The sequence below is a fragment of the Rhipicephalus sanguineus genome, chromosome 1 (genome assembly GCF_013339695.2).
Source record: "Rhipicephalus sanguineus isolate Rsan-2018 chromosome 1, BIME_Rsan_1.4, whole genome shotgun sequence".
Taxonomy (NCBI): Eukaryota; Metazoa; Arthropoda; class Arachnida; order Ixodida; family Ixodidae; genus Rhipicephalus; species Rhipicephalus sanguineus.
The window spans coordinates 4,783,493-4,799,999 of record NC_051176.1 but is presented as its reverse complement, the minus strand read 5'-3'; the positions used below and the strand labels follow the sequence as shown (position 1 = coordinate 4,799,999).

General features: G+C 46.5%; 1 protein-coding gene across 1 annotated transcript; it reads right to left on the bottom strand.

Annotated features, from left to right (window-relative positions):
- Window positions 1-2,788: 2,788 nt before the first annotated feature.
- LOC119389907 (uncharacterized) lies at window positions 2,789-9,962 on the bottom strand. Its single transcript, XM_037657334.1, has 2 exons — window positions 9,323-9,962; window positions 2,789-2,931 (listed from the first exon to the last, which is right to left on the bottom strand). Exons 1-2 carry the CDS (start codon window positions 9,960-9,962, stop codon window positions 2,789-2,791), a joined length of 783 nt encoding a protein of 260 aa, XP_037513262.1.
- Window positions 9,963-16,507: the final 6,545 nt, after the last annotated feature.

Sequence of the window (16,507 nt, the reverse complement as noted above, 5' to 3'; positions counted from 1 at the left end):
CGAACGCCAGGGCTCCTAAACTTACACTCTAAGCCACAAGAGAGCAACGAGGGTATAGGGGTTCCTCCTTTGAGGGAGCAAGTGCATTGCCACTCCCATTACTCTCCTAAAAGGAGCAACGGCAAGGGGACGAACCGTTGCTCTCCTTTCAGTTGCTCCTTCGGGGCATGAACGGTTTGTCCGCCCAGTTGCTCCTTGAGGACCAACTGTTACTCCTTCCTGATGCTCCCTCCTCAAGGGAGCAACGGATGCTCCTTCTCGTTACTCCTTAGTTTCTTCTTGGGCCAAAAAAATCGTTTTTGATTGACTTATACAGCAAATTGAGGTTTATACAGATATTTGTTTGGATGTACAAACGATGTACAGACATCTCATTCAGAAATAAATTTCAGAAAATTTGCAACAAACACACAGGATTCGAACTCGCGACCACTTAATCGCCGTGCGCGTACTCTAACCACTACGCCACCACACGCTCTGACGCCATCTGAAAGGAAGCGGGGTTATGTAGGTACCGATGGGTCGTTGCGCGTTCTGACACGTTAGTGAAAGGAGCATAGGCGTGCAGAACCAGTGGTGATGTTTGAAAGAAAATAGAAAGTAACAATGTAAACATCTGAAAACGTCAAGGTAATGAGTCTCTCGCGAAAACACAGGCTTTGCGAGTGCTCCCTTTTGCGCTAGCTAAAAGGCCAGTAATTTCATTTTTTTTTTCTTTTTTGTCCGGAGGTGTGTTTTATACTTCTTTATTATCATTATTAATATTAATATAAATATTTTTTTTGCAGAAGAGTCGCCTCCCCTTTGAAAAGACAACACCGCCCGAGCTGATAACGTCCATTTGCTCTGAGATTAAACACAAAGTCAAACTACCGAACCCGATTGCGATAGCTGCCCGCCCGCCAAAATCAGCCAGTGACAAGGTAGAGATGAAGGGGGTGGAAGGCAGCGGCGTTAGCTCGCTGTCAGTCTTTCTGCGCATCGCGATATAAGTGTGCGTTGCTTGATCTCTGCTGCAACCCTGCAGTCGGGGCTTTTGCTGCTTTGGGAGACTGCCGTTCAGCATAAAACCGCAAATGTAAAGTCTATCAACTGTGTACTTCTCTCAACCGCTTGTTTGTCGTGAAATATACACGGAGTCTCGCGAAGCTTCGCATTTTATTGCCACATTCCCAGGCTATATATTTATGCCAATTGTTATACGCGAACACGCCATTTAACTTGCGACGACAGCAGCTTCAGGTGCTGGCGTTCTAGTGCAAGCATGCCTTTTATTAGGAGCCTTTAGCTTGTATTTGGGGCTTTTATATTTACGTTAGTACCGTGTTTTGGCAGAAGGAATCTGCGCATGCGCGGGCCTTTACGGAACGTGAACTACTCGCCGGATTGGCTTTACGTGTACGGCCCTATCTCGCAAATCCACCTTCGTTCGCGGCTACTCGCGATACCCGCTTTGCCGAGGCTCCAGCCGCCGAATAAAAATAAGCCGAAGTGCGAGCGCCAATTGCGATGACCTTGTTTCAGCGGCTAAAGTCACTAGAGTGACTTAGAAATACAATACCGAAGCCGTAAAAACGTGAAACGCCTTGATATAAATACCCCGACAGGCTGGATAGGTGACGACATTAAGCGGGAACAAGATGAACCAGGCAAGCAAAAAAGTTGTTATTGCAGAAACATCGTGCCTTCTACTTCTGGTGTAAATGCCTTACCGCGGCATAATTACGAATAAGTTACCTTTTCAATCATTTTTTCCCTCAAAAACACTAGGCGAAAACAAACGTGTCGATGTTTATGGTTGCACGAAGCGTCACAAGATGGCGACACCATCGTCGGATAACCCGGTAACCCTTTGCGTATACCGGGATACTGTACACGCTACAAACCCCTCGTGATTTTGCCGCAGCGGTGATACAATCTTATCTAAATTAAATATAATTTAAATGCCGTTGTCATCACCATTTCATGGTTTATTCAAACGTAAAGTTATCCATTTACGTACGGGGAGCTAAAACTTTTCTAAAACATGTGTTCCGTTAACACGGTAACGTTAAAAACTATACGTACAAGCTAAACGTCCCTATTAGCGTGCGCATCTCTCTGTTCAGTTTACGAAAAGTAGTTTCCTTACGCCAGCCCGCAAGAAAATGTGGCCCATGCATCGACCGATACAGTGTGCGTCCTGCGGGAGAGCAACGGTTGCGCGCCAAGAGCAACTGTTGCCGTTCGTCCTTCTGTTCCTCCCTTCCAACCCAACACTAAACGGTTACTACCCCAACTTGAGACATGTCAGCCATCTTGTTCCAATTGGTCTTTTTGGGGAGTTGCAGTTGGTCTTTAGGACTCAAACCCGCAGTTACTCTCATTTTTTCCATTTTTGGCTTTGAGTGTACCAGCAAAATGCACCCTCCAAAAATACATGGGCCCCAGCCCAAACTCATCTGGAATGAGTGCTGCAATGCGAAAAAGAGTGGTTCACGAAGCGTCACTTCCGAGCAGCAGGCCTCATTAATTATTGATGAAGCAAGCATTAGGCCAATGACATAAAAGGAGATGCCGTGTTTGGCTTTAAGGACAGACCAGACAGCAGCGCATCGAACACGCGGGGGATTTTGGCAAACAGGGTTTTTTGCTTTGTTCTGTGTGGCACGAACAGTCAATATAAGATACTTTGCTCATTATATTTGATTAAGCAGCTGAGTAAAAAAAGCATTTTCGAATGGACAAAAGAATTGATCGCCGCAGTCGAGTCGTGTGTTTTCAACATCGTGCGTACTGTAACCGACAACTACTCGGGAAACACCACAATGTTCAAGCACATGGGCTCCTTCCGCACGGTTATCATGACCCTGACCAGGTAATCTTCCTTGACCCGTGCCATGCGACCAAAAATATCCGAAGCCACTTCCTCGACAGGCAGCTCACGGATGGCTGCGACGTTATAAGTGGTATATACGAATAGAAACTGTACAGGTATCAGAAGTCGATTACTGTGAAACTTGCGCGCAACCAACCACGGAAACATGTGTATCCGACGAATCTTTAAAAGCAAAACGTGTGCGTGCTGTCCAAGTGTTGTCGCCACAGGAGTGTGCGGCGCTACAACATCTGCAGGAGAATTACTGTGGAGACAGGGACCTGCATGATTTCAAAAACGCGGATGCCACCATTCGTTTTATGAAAACCATGAAGGAATGTTTTGATATCCATGATACTCTTATGCTGGAAGTGGTTACAAGGCGCCGATTTGCAGTACACGCGATCATCGTTTGCTGTGGGCTGAAAACAAGTTCACTGTATGCATAAAAAATGTACAGTCGTGTTCAGTCGCCTCAGGCAACGGCGCTCTCGCAAGAAGCGACTTTTCCAGCGTTGCTATTCACCACGTAATCTACTGTGGAAACTACACGCTTCTTGCTTCAAGAAGGCATCAGTTGTGTACTGACTAAGAAACTAAATAGCGATCCCATTGCGGCGCTCTTTGGGCGAATTCGAGAAATGTGTGGTGGCAACGACCAATTGGACGCCAGAGCCGTTACGGCTGCCCTTGATCGCATGGTGAAGGCTAAGTCACTATGCCCAAAAGAAGCCGAAACACCCGATTTGATGCTGAACAAGTGGCAGCCACACTGAAAAATTTCACGACGAGCTGGAAGACCTAACGCAATGTCAAGCACCTACACCAAGGTCGGTGACTTACTCGGGCTTGCCATATGTTGCCGGCTACATTGTCAAGCTAATAAAAGATTTTGGTTGTGGATCCTGTGAAATCCTAGTCACAACATGCAACAAGGACAATCCTCTGTACGCACTGTTGCAAGGCCAAGACAGGAGCGGGCTATGCTATCCAACGCCAGAGTTTCTCGCTCCTTTGAACAATTTAATTAATTTGTCTGAGCACGTGGCAACGCATCTGCCAAGAACGAATACGCTTGAAGTTATTCAGCTACTCGTCGAGCGTCGGCTCGAACGCGCGCCAATCCTAAACTGTCCAGAGTGAGTTGACAACAGCCACGCAACACGATCCGCAGCTTTAATTGCCGAAAAATTCATTGTCATCAACCACACGAAGAAAATCGCCGACTCAAAAGAGAAGCCCTCTAATTATGCACACAATCCGTCCAGAAAATTCATTAGACTGTGACCAAATCAACTCTCCTTTCTCGACGAGAAAGCAAGAAAAAAATCCTTCTGCGAGTTGCTTGTTTACGTAGTAATGCCTATTCTGTGTTTTTATTTTTTTTACCTTCATACTGAAATTTTCTAAAGGGAATGTTCGAAGTGCAGCAGGTATTATTCAGTAAAAAGTATTCGAAACAATTAATGCGCACATTTTTTCTTCATGTGCCTCGCGTTAAAATGTTCCTTTCGAACGTTTATGATTCGGCGCTTCCCGAATATAATGTTATGCTGCTGGATCCTATTAGGCAGGGCATTCAGAAAGGGAAAGGAATCGCCTGTTTTTGAAGACGCCCATGTCAATTAGCACCTGTAGCCAGGGCAGGGCTTGAGGAGCGGCAAGTGCGCGCGCGCCGCTCCTCTACTCCAGCCGTGCTGTAGCTCAGCTGGCGAGGGTTGCGAGGGGCCGCAGCGCCACACCGAGCGGTGGTGAAAGGTGGAGACCCGAAGAGCAGGCCGTAAGGAAGAAAGCGTATCGCCGGAGTCTGGCTCTCCCCGGTTTGGCTCGAAACCGGATATGACGTGCCCTTAGGGAGGTACTCCCTGCCCCTAGACAGGTACTACTGTAGCTAGGGAACGATCCGACGATTTCTCGGCCTTGTCCCCAGCCTTTACTTGCCTATGTTCTACTCGGTACCCTCACCGCAGTCGCCGGCCTTGTTTGAGGTATGCCTTCTTTGCGCGGTGTGGTGATAGGCGACAGACGGGTTAAATTCATGTGCAGGAGTCGCCTTCACTTGAAAACATCCGTCGAGACCTGCACATTTAGTTTTGGTGGTTTTGACGCTGTGCGAATGGCTGAGGCCGTCTCTGCGATGCACTTTCAGCGCGTAGACTGTCGTTTTGTACGTTGGTGGTAACGACGTTTGCAGTGCCATCCCTGACCCTCAAGATATATGCGACAATATACTATTATACTGCGAACCTACTATTGTTAAAATGCCACGTGCTGCCATTGACAATCATTCAGTGAAACGTACACCCTCCCGTCCCCCCACCCCCCGCCCCCCGCTTTCCTTTTTTTTTCCGCGTTCCTTATGACTCACCCAGTCGTCGCGGTGGCCTCTTCCCCCCCCCCCGTCCCCACCCCTTCTCCCCTCTTTTGGAGAGGACACGAAGCATATACACACGATAGCTAAGGAAATCAGTTCCAGCCTTGAAGAAGACAAGTCCACTTGTCGAAACGTTGGCTTGAGCACCCACCCCCTGTTTACGGATTTTTTCAATATAGGGGTACGTATTCTGAAATTGTGAGATGTTTGTCATCAGTCACTGAAGGTTGTATTTTCTTTACATTTTAGAAGTTAGTTCTGCAACTGCAGCACGATGTGGCCCCCGTGGAGTATACATCTTCAAAGTGCTGCCACGTTGCTACATCTCTGAAGACGCCGATGCGGAAAGCCAGATCAAGAAAACGCGCTTGCTGAACCGCAAGCTGACGGCTACGCTGAAACGCCTGCCGTGTGTTCGAATCTTGAACGCCGAGGTAAGTTTACGCTGACATACTGGTGCGCGCCACTGAGGGAAATGCCGTACCGTCGTGGTCGGCGCGCAGCTTTTTTTAAGAACTTTTTAGCCGCGCTAGTTGCTCACTGCTTGCGGTAAAGTGATGCGGTAGAGGTCTTGCGGGTTAAAATACTGACATGCCGACCACGACGGTATGGCATATCCGTATTGCTTCACGGTAAACCTGCACTGTCAACAGACCCGATTAAAGCGGTATGTAGATGCGTACCGTCCGCACCGCATTCTAACGAATTTTAAAACTTAGTTGTAAGTGCTCCTAGCAATTTTCTTCCGTGTATATGCGTTCATCTGAAATACCTGGCTGTTGTTATTGGCAAGGCGTTCACACGATGTTGAGATACAGGGAAAATACCGAAATGAAGGTGACAATGCACGTTAAGCAAATAGAGTGAAAACGTAAAACGTGCACACCTTTTAGTGATCTTGCATCTGGCCATTAAACACACGGTGGAAAACGAGGCCTTTAAATTTAATGCCCTTTCTTTAAGACGGTGACATACATGGACAGTGAGGAGGCTTTTCAGTATTTAGATTTAGCGGAGTGAGGCAACGTGGTGCCATTTTTAGTAGAGGCATTTGAGAATACATGGCTTGCATGTTCCGTCACATGAGCTGGCTCGTATGTATAGAGATAATGTTGACAAACCATTCCAATGTCCGTGGAATGGTTCATCAACAATGGCTGTGGTAGTGACACAAGCATCCTAGCCTTTCTCACCGAAGGCCACTAATAGAGTAAGACAGTGTTTTCAAGGGATGGGAAAAGAAATGTTTGACTGAAATATCAGTATGTGGTGATACCAAATTCAGAAAACCGCCAGTGTCCGCATCTTCTCAGTGACAACCAACTCACTATGACGTTGTTAGGTAACTTTTGTTAACCTTGAATAAATGAAAGCCCACAAGTCACTGCTATCTCGATCTGTTTCAGTGGACGAATGAAAACCTGTCGACGAAATGGGTTCATGTATGTGAGGTACCTTTTTGGAAAGGCAACAATTAAAATTAACGTTTCAGAACCACTACGGGCCCCTTGTTCACAATGAAGAATGCGAAGAGGGTGATTATTTATGGCCTAGGTGCCAGTAGGTGCTGGTGTATATATGAAATAACTGGTCAGGGCACTTGAAGAAACAAGACTATATTTACATTATTTACACATAGGAGTTCGAACAGTCCATGGCGGATGCTTTCTTCTATCTCTTCTTCCTTGAGAGCTCACGCGTTCTTCTCGACAGCTTTTTCTTCTTCTTTATCTTCTCAACGAAAGGCATATATTCAATATCCTTCGCCCCCCGCAAAGCCGCGCACTTTGAATTCATTACAGCGAAGACAGTTCCATCGGGTAGAGAAGCTGGACAGGTCGTCGTATTACAGAGCCTGTGGGAAGTTTAACCGAACAGCTTCTTATATTTTGGTCACGTCCACGATGTACATCTTTGATTCTCCCCATCTTCCATAGCTGCCGTGGGATGCTGTCTTCATAAAGAAGAACGGTGCCACCAGCTTTGAGATAGATAGAACCCTGCACATTGGCATAGTGCGCAGAGCGCAAGTTAAGCAGGTACTCTTTCCTACATCTTTTCCGAAAATGTTCCAACAATCGCTTACGATGGAGCCACTTTCTCGTGACCGTCGATCTTGATCCTGAAGTGTCGGCTTTTTCGTTCGGATAGGGAAGGCTTGTTAAGCGTTTACCGCTTAAGAAATGAGCCGGCGTTAGTATTTCACTATCCTCGGCTGATGTTGACAGGTAAGTGAGGGGCCGGGAGTTAATTACCGCCTCTACCTCATACAACAGTGTGGTTAACTTTTCAGGCGAAAGCTTCGCTTTGCCTAGAATCTTCCGGAGGCTGGTCTTGAGAGTTCTTATCAACCTCTCTCAGAAGCCGCCCCACCACGCTCCCCTTTCTACAATAAACTTCCACTCAATTCTTCTTTGAGAGCAGTAGTCTTGTAGCTCTCCACCGAACAATACTCCGGCCAAAGAGGAGATTTCCTTTGACGCTTTCTTGAAAGTCTGTGCGTTATCTGTATAGATCACATCAGGCAATCCTCGACGTGCTATAAATCGGCGAAACGTGAGTAGAAAGCTTTCTGATGACATGTCGGTGGCATCATATTCCACAGCAAACTCCGGATTGTTCTTCATTCTTTTCCCCAGATACTTTAGCCGCTTCATTGCTTGTATTCAGTTATCATCTAGTTGTCCACAACTTTCTTTCCACGGAAGCGCGACTTGGTAGCGACCATTGAAGAAAGTAACCTCCTGTTCAAATCCTTCCAGCACCCTATTCTTTTCTTTGGTCGGAGTGTTCTCGGATGGCATAATCCCGATGCTCTCCAAGTTCCATAACCTCCGTAGAATCTCGTCAGTAGAGTCAGCAGACGTACTTAGTCGCAAGACGCATACGTTGAGAGCTGATTCCAAAGAGGTGTCAAAAGAAAGTGGCCCTTGCAACATCCATCCAAAGGCAGAACCCATAGCCACCAAGCTTTTGTGTCCATGGTATCGCTTCGTCTCTCCCGACATGAATTGCCCAAGCTGATCGGCACCGATTAAAAGGCTGATTCCTGGAACTGCAGCCATGCCAGGTATCACCAACTTGTCAGCAAGGAGATGACCTTCGATTTCGATGTCTCTGACAAAGTCATGGTCGACTGGTACTTGCACAACATCCTTGCAGACGAATGGTACTTCAATGGCGGTTAACAGGTGCTCCTTGGTGTCATAGTGACTGTGAAGTTTTAGTTCGACGACACGATGTTGTCTCGGAACGGAACTTGTCTGTCCAAATACATTTAGCTGTAGATTGACCGATCCAAGTTCTTTCAATCCAAGCGTCTTGGATACATCTTCACGAATAAATGTACGCTGGCTTCCGCTGTCCACAATGCCACGAATATAGGCCTTTTGTGTTTTCCCCATGACCCATGCCCTAAATGTTTGCAATGAGACTTCAGAGTCCACGTACGAATGAGAGCTGGTATGCAGACTGTTTGCAGTTACGGAGCCTTCGTGTTCTTTCTTCTTAGGTCTCCACTTCGGATCGCACACTGAAGAAACGTGTCTACCTCCACATGTTCCGCACTTGACCTTTCTGTAGCAGTCCTTGGCTAGATGCCCCCTTACGGTGCATCGATAACATCGCTTCTTGGCAGCCAATTTCTTCAACTTTTCTTCATAGGAAATACTGCTGTCACAAACTGGAGTCGCGTGCTTTGCAGACCCACAAAATAGACAGTCTTTATCCTTGGCTTTCAAGGAAGACTGCAAGACCGCTGCTGTTGGTAGAGTGGCGTTCAAGTTCCTTTTCTCTTCGGGTGGACGGGCGCCTTTCTTTCCTTTCAATTCATGAGCTTCACTTCTTTCGCGGCATTCAACTTCCACGCGAAGATACTTCAGGAGTTCTTGCAACTCCTTCTCGGCTGTGTCTGTCGGGGATGTCATGCTCTTGTTGTCCCGAGCTTGCATTATCTGTCGTAGACGGTGGTGACCTTAGGTTGGCTTCTTTCCGGTAATAACCAACGACGATGTCTGTTGGCAATGCCTTCAACAAAATATCCGTCATCATAGTTGCATAACTGGCAGGACTGACGTTTAATCCTTTCAAACCTCTGATGTGACACTGCACATAATCCAACAGCTTTCGAAGGTTGTAGACGTCTTCCGAAGAATCAACTGCTGGTAGAGCACGCAGTCGGCGTAGATGGTCCTGTACGATACACCGGTTATCTCCGAAATGACTCTTCAGAATCTCGATGGCATCGTCGAAGCACTCGGCCGTCGCTTGCAGACCAGAAATTGCGGCGGCTGCGTCCCCTTTCAGTAGAGTCTTTAGATATTGAAACTTTTCTCCTTTTATCAGGTTTTCGTTTTCCTCCACAGAGGTCTTAAACTGCTCCCAAAAGGAAGGCCAGTGGCAGAGCTGTCCGTCAAATGTCTGCAGCTGGAGTGTGGGAAGCTTGATTGCCTTGCGCGGTGTGCGATCCTCGGGCATCTGGGATGGCCTTGCAGGTAGAGACTGGGTTGTCGTAGAACAAGGGTTTTGACGCAATTGCCACTCCCGAGCCTTCAGCTGTCCCAGCATTTCTAGCGCAGCGTCTTGATATGTCAACACAGCTTCAAACTCTGTAGCGAACTCGTCCTCTGGAATAAGCTCTTCCAGCTCGGCGTTACCTTTATTCAAACCTGCGTTGTTGCCTTGTAGCCGTTCAATCAAAGATGAAATCTTTGCACTGTCAGCACTTTCCATCACGGCTTTGGCTTCATTGATGAGACGCGTATTTATCTGTCGTCGCGCCGCTCGCTTCTCTTTCAGCGCTCTGACGCGATTCATGTTGCTTCAACAATGCGTGACCATGCTCACCTGAATCGACTGGTCAGTTTGCTGTCACGGCGAAAAGCAGCGGCATATGTTCCTTCAGGATTTCCTTTCTGGCTTTCTTCTAAGGTTGCCGCTGTCCTTACGACGTGCTGTCTTCCGTTCAAAAGTTCCCGATGAGCATTGGTAGCATGTATTGTCCCGGCGAGTACTCCGGATGGGTTTCGGCACCACTTTGTGAAATAACTGGTCACGGCACTTGAAGAAACAAGACTATATTTACATTATTTACACATAGCAGTTCGAACAGTCCATGGCGGATGCTTTCTTCTTTCTCTTCTTTCTTGAGAGCTCACGCGTTCTTCTCGACAGCTTCTTCTTCTTCTTTATCTTCTCAACGAAAGGCAAATATTCAATAGTATATCCTGGGTAGGTCAACACATGCACAGCTAAAGTAAGTTCCACGCATGCCAGATTTCAGATCAGATGTATAACGATTTTCTTCATTGCGATTACAGCAGTGGTGTCCAAATTAATCGCTTGGTTAGTAATGAATAATTATCCACCAGTGTTTGAGCATGTCTTGCCTTTCTCAAGGCACTTTTTATGGTGTTTTGTTGTTTCTTTGAACTTTTCGTTCCACTAATATAAGATGTGTCACAGTTCACGCATTTTGTGGGTAACCTCCTGGTAACTATTTCTCTAAGGAGCACTTTGATTCTTTGGGAGGACAAACGGGAGCCGCAAAAGTATGTGGGCATCCCATGGTGCAGGGAATAAGCGAGTCAATTGCAAGATTTTTTTACACGAATTGTGTGAGAATTTCCCCGATGCCAAAAAACTAGGTAACATGACAGCTCACACATGTTAAAGACCTCTTGGAGCAATCAAAGTTACCAGGGGTAATCTACAAAATTCCACGCATGAACTGTGGTACAACTTATATCAGTGAGACTAGAAACCTCAAACGAAGTTCATCGTCAACAAACAGTGCAGCAGTGTACAATAGACAAAGAAGGGAACGGTTGTCTTTGTTCCCTTCTTTGTCTGTTGTCCACTCCTACGCTTTTTGTTCAAGATGGATTAGCAAATAGCCCAACCTCAAAGCTTGCCTCAGATTCAACACCAATAGTCACACTCGTTCGGAGCTTTGGCAGTTTTAGAGCCCTGTAAAAGCCTTTTATTCATCAATAGAGAGCCATTGGGTGTTTCTCAATATGCCTTACAAGTTTGCCATTGAAATTTCTGTCTACGTTAATGCAACAGCTTAAGCATAATAATTCTAAGTTAGAAACACAGACAACTGGCTAGACGTGCTATCATATCCTAGTGGAAATGGAAGGACCGTAAATTATAGTGATAGAATCTAGCACACTTTTTGCAGTTTCAATAGGATTTGCATTTTTAAAATGTGTTTCAATGCTGCAAAAACCGGATTGTTGTGCAGCCTGGTGGACAGGCCTTCATACTGTGCAAAGGAGCCATTCGGATTGCTGTACAGTCTTCTGTTCTTTACATGCACCATAATTCGTGCTTGATATTACAATCTATATTATTAGGCATCCCCACTTTATTCTATGCTTTTTATAAGGCAAAAGGAGTGATTGCTGAGAGGTGGCTTTGCCTTCACTGTGACTAAGGGAACTGGCAACCTGTGTCAAGCCGTGGTGCTTATGCGCAGTGCGTATACATGCTGCGTGCACAAACACGAACCACAGCAACAGGGGCTTTATAAGCACAATGTTACTTTCTTATAGATAGGGCCTTGCTCGTTTGCTGGCGTATTATTCCTATTGTGCTAAACTACCACTGTTTACAATATGTGTTGTGTGTATGACTGAATTGGTGCGTAAAATTGTGATAAAAATTTCGAGCCATTTCATTTTGTGAAGGCAGGTTACCAGTGAAGCTGTCTAGCACATAACAAACAAGTATGAACAAATGTATGAACTGGTTTCTTGTTATGATTGGTGGTAAATATGATGAAAGGTACACACGCACACATTTGTTGTCTTCATCGGTGGGTCATTACTTTTTGGTCATGGTGACGACGACGGCCTTATTGTTGCTATGATGCGCACTGATCAGCTTGGTTACAACCTTGCACATGTTCTTAGCCAGAGTCTCATCTATGCGTGTCTGGTGGTGAGAGGTGCGGTTTGTACAAATTGCGTCGCACAGGAAGCCAAAGCATTCTAACACAAATTGCATAACTACGGTGGTTTGTTTTTGTGTTTTATATTTTTTCAAATTAGAGGGTAAAAATTGGGTGCTATTTTTCAAGCTGATAATTTGAGAGAAATCACGTTTTTCGTGGAACCATCATTGAACTGCATGTTTTTGGGGGGTTTAGTTTAGAAATGTTACATGAAATACATTTACACAAATTGATAAGTCAAAAGGACAGTAAAGAGCCTTGATAACATCTAGGAAAAGACACATTTAATTCACAAAAAGCTGATCACCGATTTTTTACGCGTCCTTGTTAACGTACATTGCCATCTGCATGTGCAGCATGTTGGTCTTCATCCGAGAGCTGTCTCACCTTTCGATGTACAGAGGCGTTCACTTCCACCTTGAGCACCACACCGTGCAGCCAGCGCTCCGCGGAGCGTCTCTCGCGGGCGGCTGGGGCGCGCAAGCTCAGTGACAACTGTAGGTGGTGCCTTCGCCGCGTCGTCTGCTAAAGCGCGGCGGCTCCGCCGAATCGCGCTTGCTTTGCGATGAAGGTAACTTCATCGCATGGAAATCGAGAAGCGCAGCGACTGCGCCTCGTTCCGCACTGCTTTTTCTCCTGCTGTTTTCTTTTTCTGCATGTGATCTTAAAAGTAATAAACCTTGGCCCGTGCATGAGTAAGATCGCCAAGCCAAGCTGGTACTCCCGCAACTAAGCTACTCAGATGCTTTGTGCCGTACAGTTAGAATATTCCCGCTACTCATACGATTGTTTTCATCAGCTGAAAGTTTGGCGACACAAAGTCGACAAAAAAAGTATAAGTTTGCGCTGTGAATTGAAGGCTCACGGAAAGCTTTCCGCTTCGTGCTAAAGTTTTGAGCCAAGAAATATATAAAGCGATACGCGGGGCTTTGGGTCACCTAGCAATAAAAAGGGAGTCGAGCTTTATTCAGCGCCTGCTTACAGAAGTAATCGTTTGTCAGCGGCGCTTCTTTGGTGCACTGATTGCGTGATATGAGTTCAGCTGAAAACTCGATTAGAATGCTTCTTAATTTTTCTGCATGAATGGTACGAATAAGCATGGTTGTAAATGAGTAGCAAATTAGGGCGGCGTATTGGCGGGTTAAATTCGCTAGCGCATGAAGGCAGCGGTGCTGGTAACACCTGAATGTAATGTAACTTCTCTAAAATTGGCAAATTGCTCACATCCTTTTGTTTTCAGGCGAGTAACAATCCAAACTTTCGCACATTTAAAGCTGTTATGTCAGACCTTACCATGCATTTGCCGCCAATTTTGGGGCGCCTAGCTTTTAAGCTGATCAAGAACATTCGCGTGAGCAGTGGGAACATTCTGGCTACTGGGCTCAAAGGAGCTGAGTTGCTTAGTTCTAGGAGTTCAAGCGCGGCTGTGAAAGTTTGCCCATGCACGGACCGAGGTTTATTGGTTGTGAGATCGCATCCAGAAATGAAAGAAAACACTAGCAGCAAAAGCTAGACAAAACAAGGCGCAGTCGCTGCGCTTCTTCTGAACCGTGCCGGATGCTGGGTTTGCATGCGCATAGCAAGAGCGAAGTTAGCTTCACCGCAAAGCAAGTACAATTCGGCGGAGCTGCCGCGCTTTAGCAGACGACCCGGCGAAGGCTCCGCCTACAGTTGTCACTGCGCATGCGCGCTAGTTAACCAAGCAACCAAGAGAGGCGCTCCGCGGAGCGCTGGCCGCACGGTGCGGTGTTCAAGGTGGAAGTGGACGACTCTGTACCTCAGCTGAAAGAACCCTCTCAACATCACAGCTTTCATTAGCTATAGTCGGGTACAACTTTAGAAGGCAGCGGCATTTTCCCCTCAAAGGCGGATGCATACAAGCCTCCACCAATAGGCGCGCACTTCAGGTGACGTCATGAGCCGGACGGCCGGTGACCCCGCCGACAGAGAACATGCCTAACATGCCTAGCGGGACTATTTCTTTAGTCGCGGAGGCAATTGGCTGCTGCGCTCCGGTCATCTGGGCGGGGCCTCTCCTGTCTTCTAAAGTTGTACCCGACTATAGGCACAGCAATGTCATTACAGCATTTGCTGGCCTCGGGTAGTGAGCAGCAGAGTCGTGCCAATATTCAGTGAGTTCAGCAGCTGGTTAGTGTGGATTGCTTCCAGCAAGTACTGGTTGCACTTGTGAAGTGAATTCATGTTTTTAGTCTGAAAAATGAAGGTAGGTCAGTTCTTAAGAAATGACTGGCTCAGCAGACAAGAGTCTCTTGCAATGGATTCAATACTGCTTGCAATTTCCATAACGTTAGCTGGTTTTCACCTTTGTTTGAGACGTTCCGTTTAACAGTGCAGTACCATTCTGTGGAGAGTTTTGTGCAAAACTCCTCGCAACATCTTTTCACTAATGTGGTGCTGCTGTTGGGTTACGTAGACAAAACGGGTTTTACCAGTCATTGTTTAAAGCTCGCCGACCATCTGCGGTGGCTTGCTGTTTATAAGGTGATCAAACTGGGCGTCAGAAGTTTTCCACTTTCAAGCATTTCCTCGACGTCTAAAAGTGGATCCAGTGTGGTCTTATCAGGATTGCCGTCACACAAACTGGTGTTTTAGAAAGTATCAATTGAATAGCTTTACTTTGCTTCAGTCATGTGGGCTTTGAGCAAGTTCCATTAATGAGTTCCACATTTCTATGACAACAACAAGTGCTTTGTGGAAGCTTTGCCATCTATTCGGGACCACAGAGAGTGGCTTCTTTTCATCAGGCCCAAAGAGGCCGTTAAAAGCACAAATTGTTGTGTACTTTAGGTACAGCTTGTCAGCGTGTTTAAATAATGCTACAAACTTGATCACTATACTCGGATAAAATTTAAGCAGTTCGTATATGCCCCGCCTTGATGACTGAAGTGAAGCAGCCGATCGCCTCCGCGATTAAAAAAAATAGTCCCGCTCGCACCCAGTGATGCTCTTCGAAGGCAGGGTCATTGGCTATCCGGCTCAAGACGTCAGCCTGGAGTATCCACTCATTGGTGCTTGTGCGCATCCGCCTTTGAGGAGGAAGTGCCGCATGCTTCTAAAGTTGTATTTAACTATTGGGACCAAACATTAGACACGCATGGTGAATAAATTGCATGGTCAACACTCGCATGGATTGGATGTCCTGAATCTTTCACATCAACATGTGCATTGCTTCTCTTTTGCAGATTTCTCTGCCCATTTTGTGCATGTAGTCCGCCGAGTCTGGCTACAGCCATGTAATTCCACATCTTACCTACAGTCTGAGAGCCTTGCTGGCTGCACTGGCCACTGTGTAGCTGTTCGAAGCATTCACTCTGTCGACGTTGACCGAAACAACATGCTTCTTCATGTTTTGTTTTTTTACTGTAGTAGCACTGGAGTGTGTTGATGGTAGGCACTCCAGTGATATCTGGGGACTCGTCGATAATGACGCTCACTCACGTAGCGTTGCAGATTTTCACCATGTCCTTGTCATAAGCTCCTTTCAGGTGTATCACATGAAGTCGTCCTTTTGGTATTGTTTTCATCGCCTAGCAGTACTATTTGTGTGTGAGGTACCGTAGCGATTCATTCCACTGTTGTGCGCTGATTCTAATGTACACTAGAGCACGAACAAGGTTGTGGATTACGCCGTCTGCTTCACCTTCTTTCGCACATGGCCTACAGGACACATTAAAGAGCTTCTCCTGAGATGTTTTTGCCTTCTCGGCTTTGAGGGGCGACATCTTGAACTTGACGAGATGACACTAGATACTCGCGAATTCAGTCATAAGGTGTCTTCGCTGAATCGGTGACCATCGCCACGAACATTTTTCCACCACGGTCACTCAGCGAAAACAAAGAAATGCCCTTTTTTACTTGCACAAAGTGTAAGATGATGTCGATACCATCACCCGGTACCCCGCAAAGAACTCTGCGTATACCTGAATTCCATACACACTAAGATTTCCTATTAGAGAATTTTAGCAAGTTTTGAAGGCATCCGGACGGTTGCTTGCATCTGTGTGCGAGAGCAGACAATGCAGCACTGCATGTGTCACAACTTTGTGGGTGCACTTGTTCTAGCTTCCTACACGGTGATGTCGCCCAGTCGAAAAATCCACCAGGCCGTGTCTGGCGTATTTTTCCCGTTTCCACCAGAGCGGGAATTCAGACACGGTTTCTGGCGGGTGTCCCGGGTCTGGTGTATAAGACCGGTTTTTGGTGTGAACCGGACTGGTGTGTTTTGGCAAGAACCGGACTGGCGTGTTTTGTTGAGACCCGGACTGGCGTGTTTTGGCAAGAACCGGGCTGGTGTGTT

What these genes read in the sequence shown, in the direction of transcription:
- LOC119389907 (XM_037657334.1), bottom strand. Translation starts at nt 9,962, where the DNA reads ATGGAAAGTGCTGACAGTGCAAAGATTTCATCTTTGATTGAACGGCTA. An exon ending in TGTGCAGTGTCACATCAGAG is followed by an intron (nt 2,932 to 9,322) that starts GTTTGAAAGGAT and finishes ATAACGTCGCAG; the next exon opens with CCATCCGTGAGCTGCCTGTC.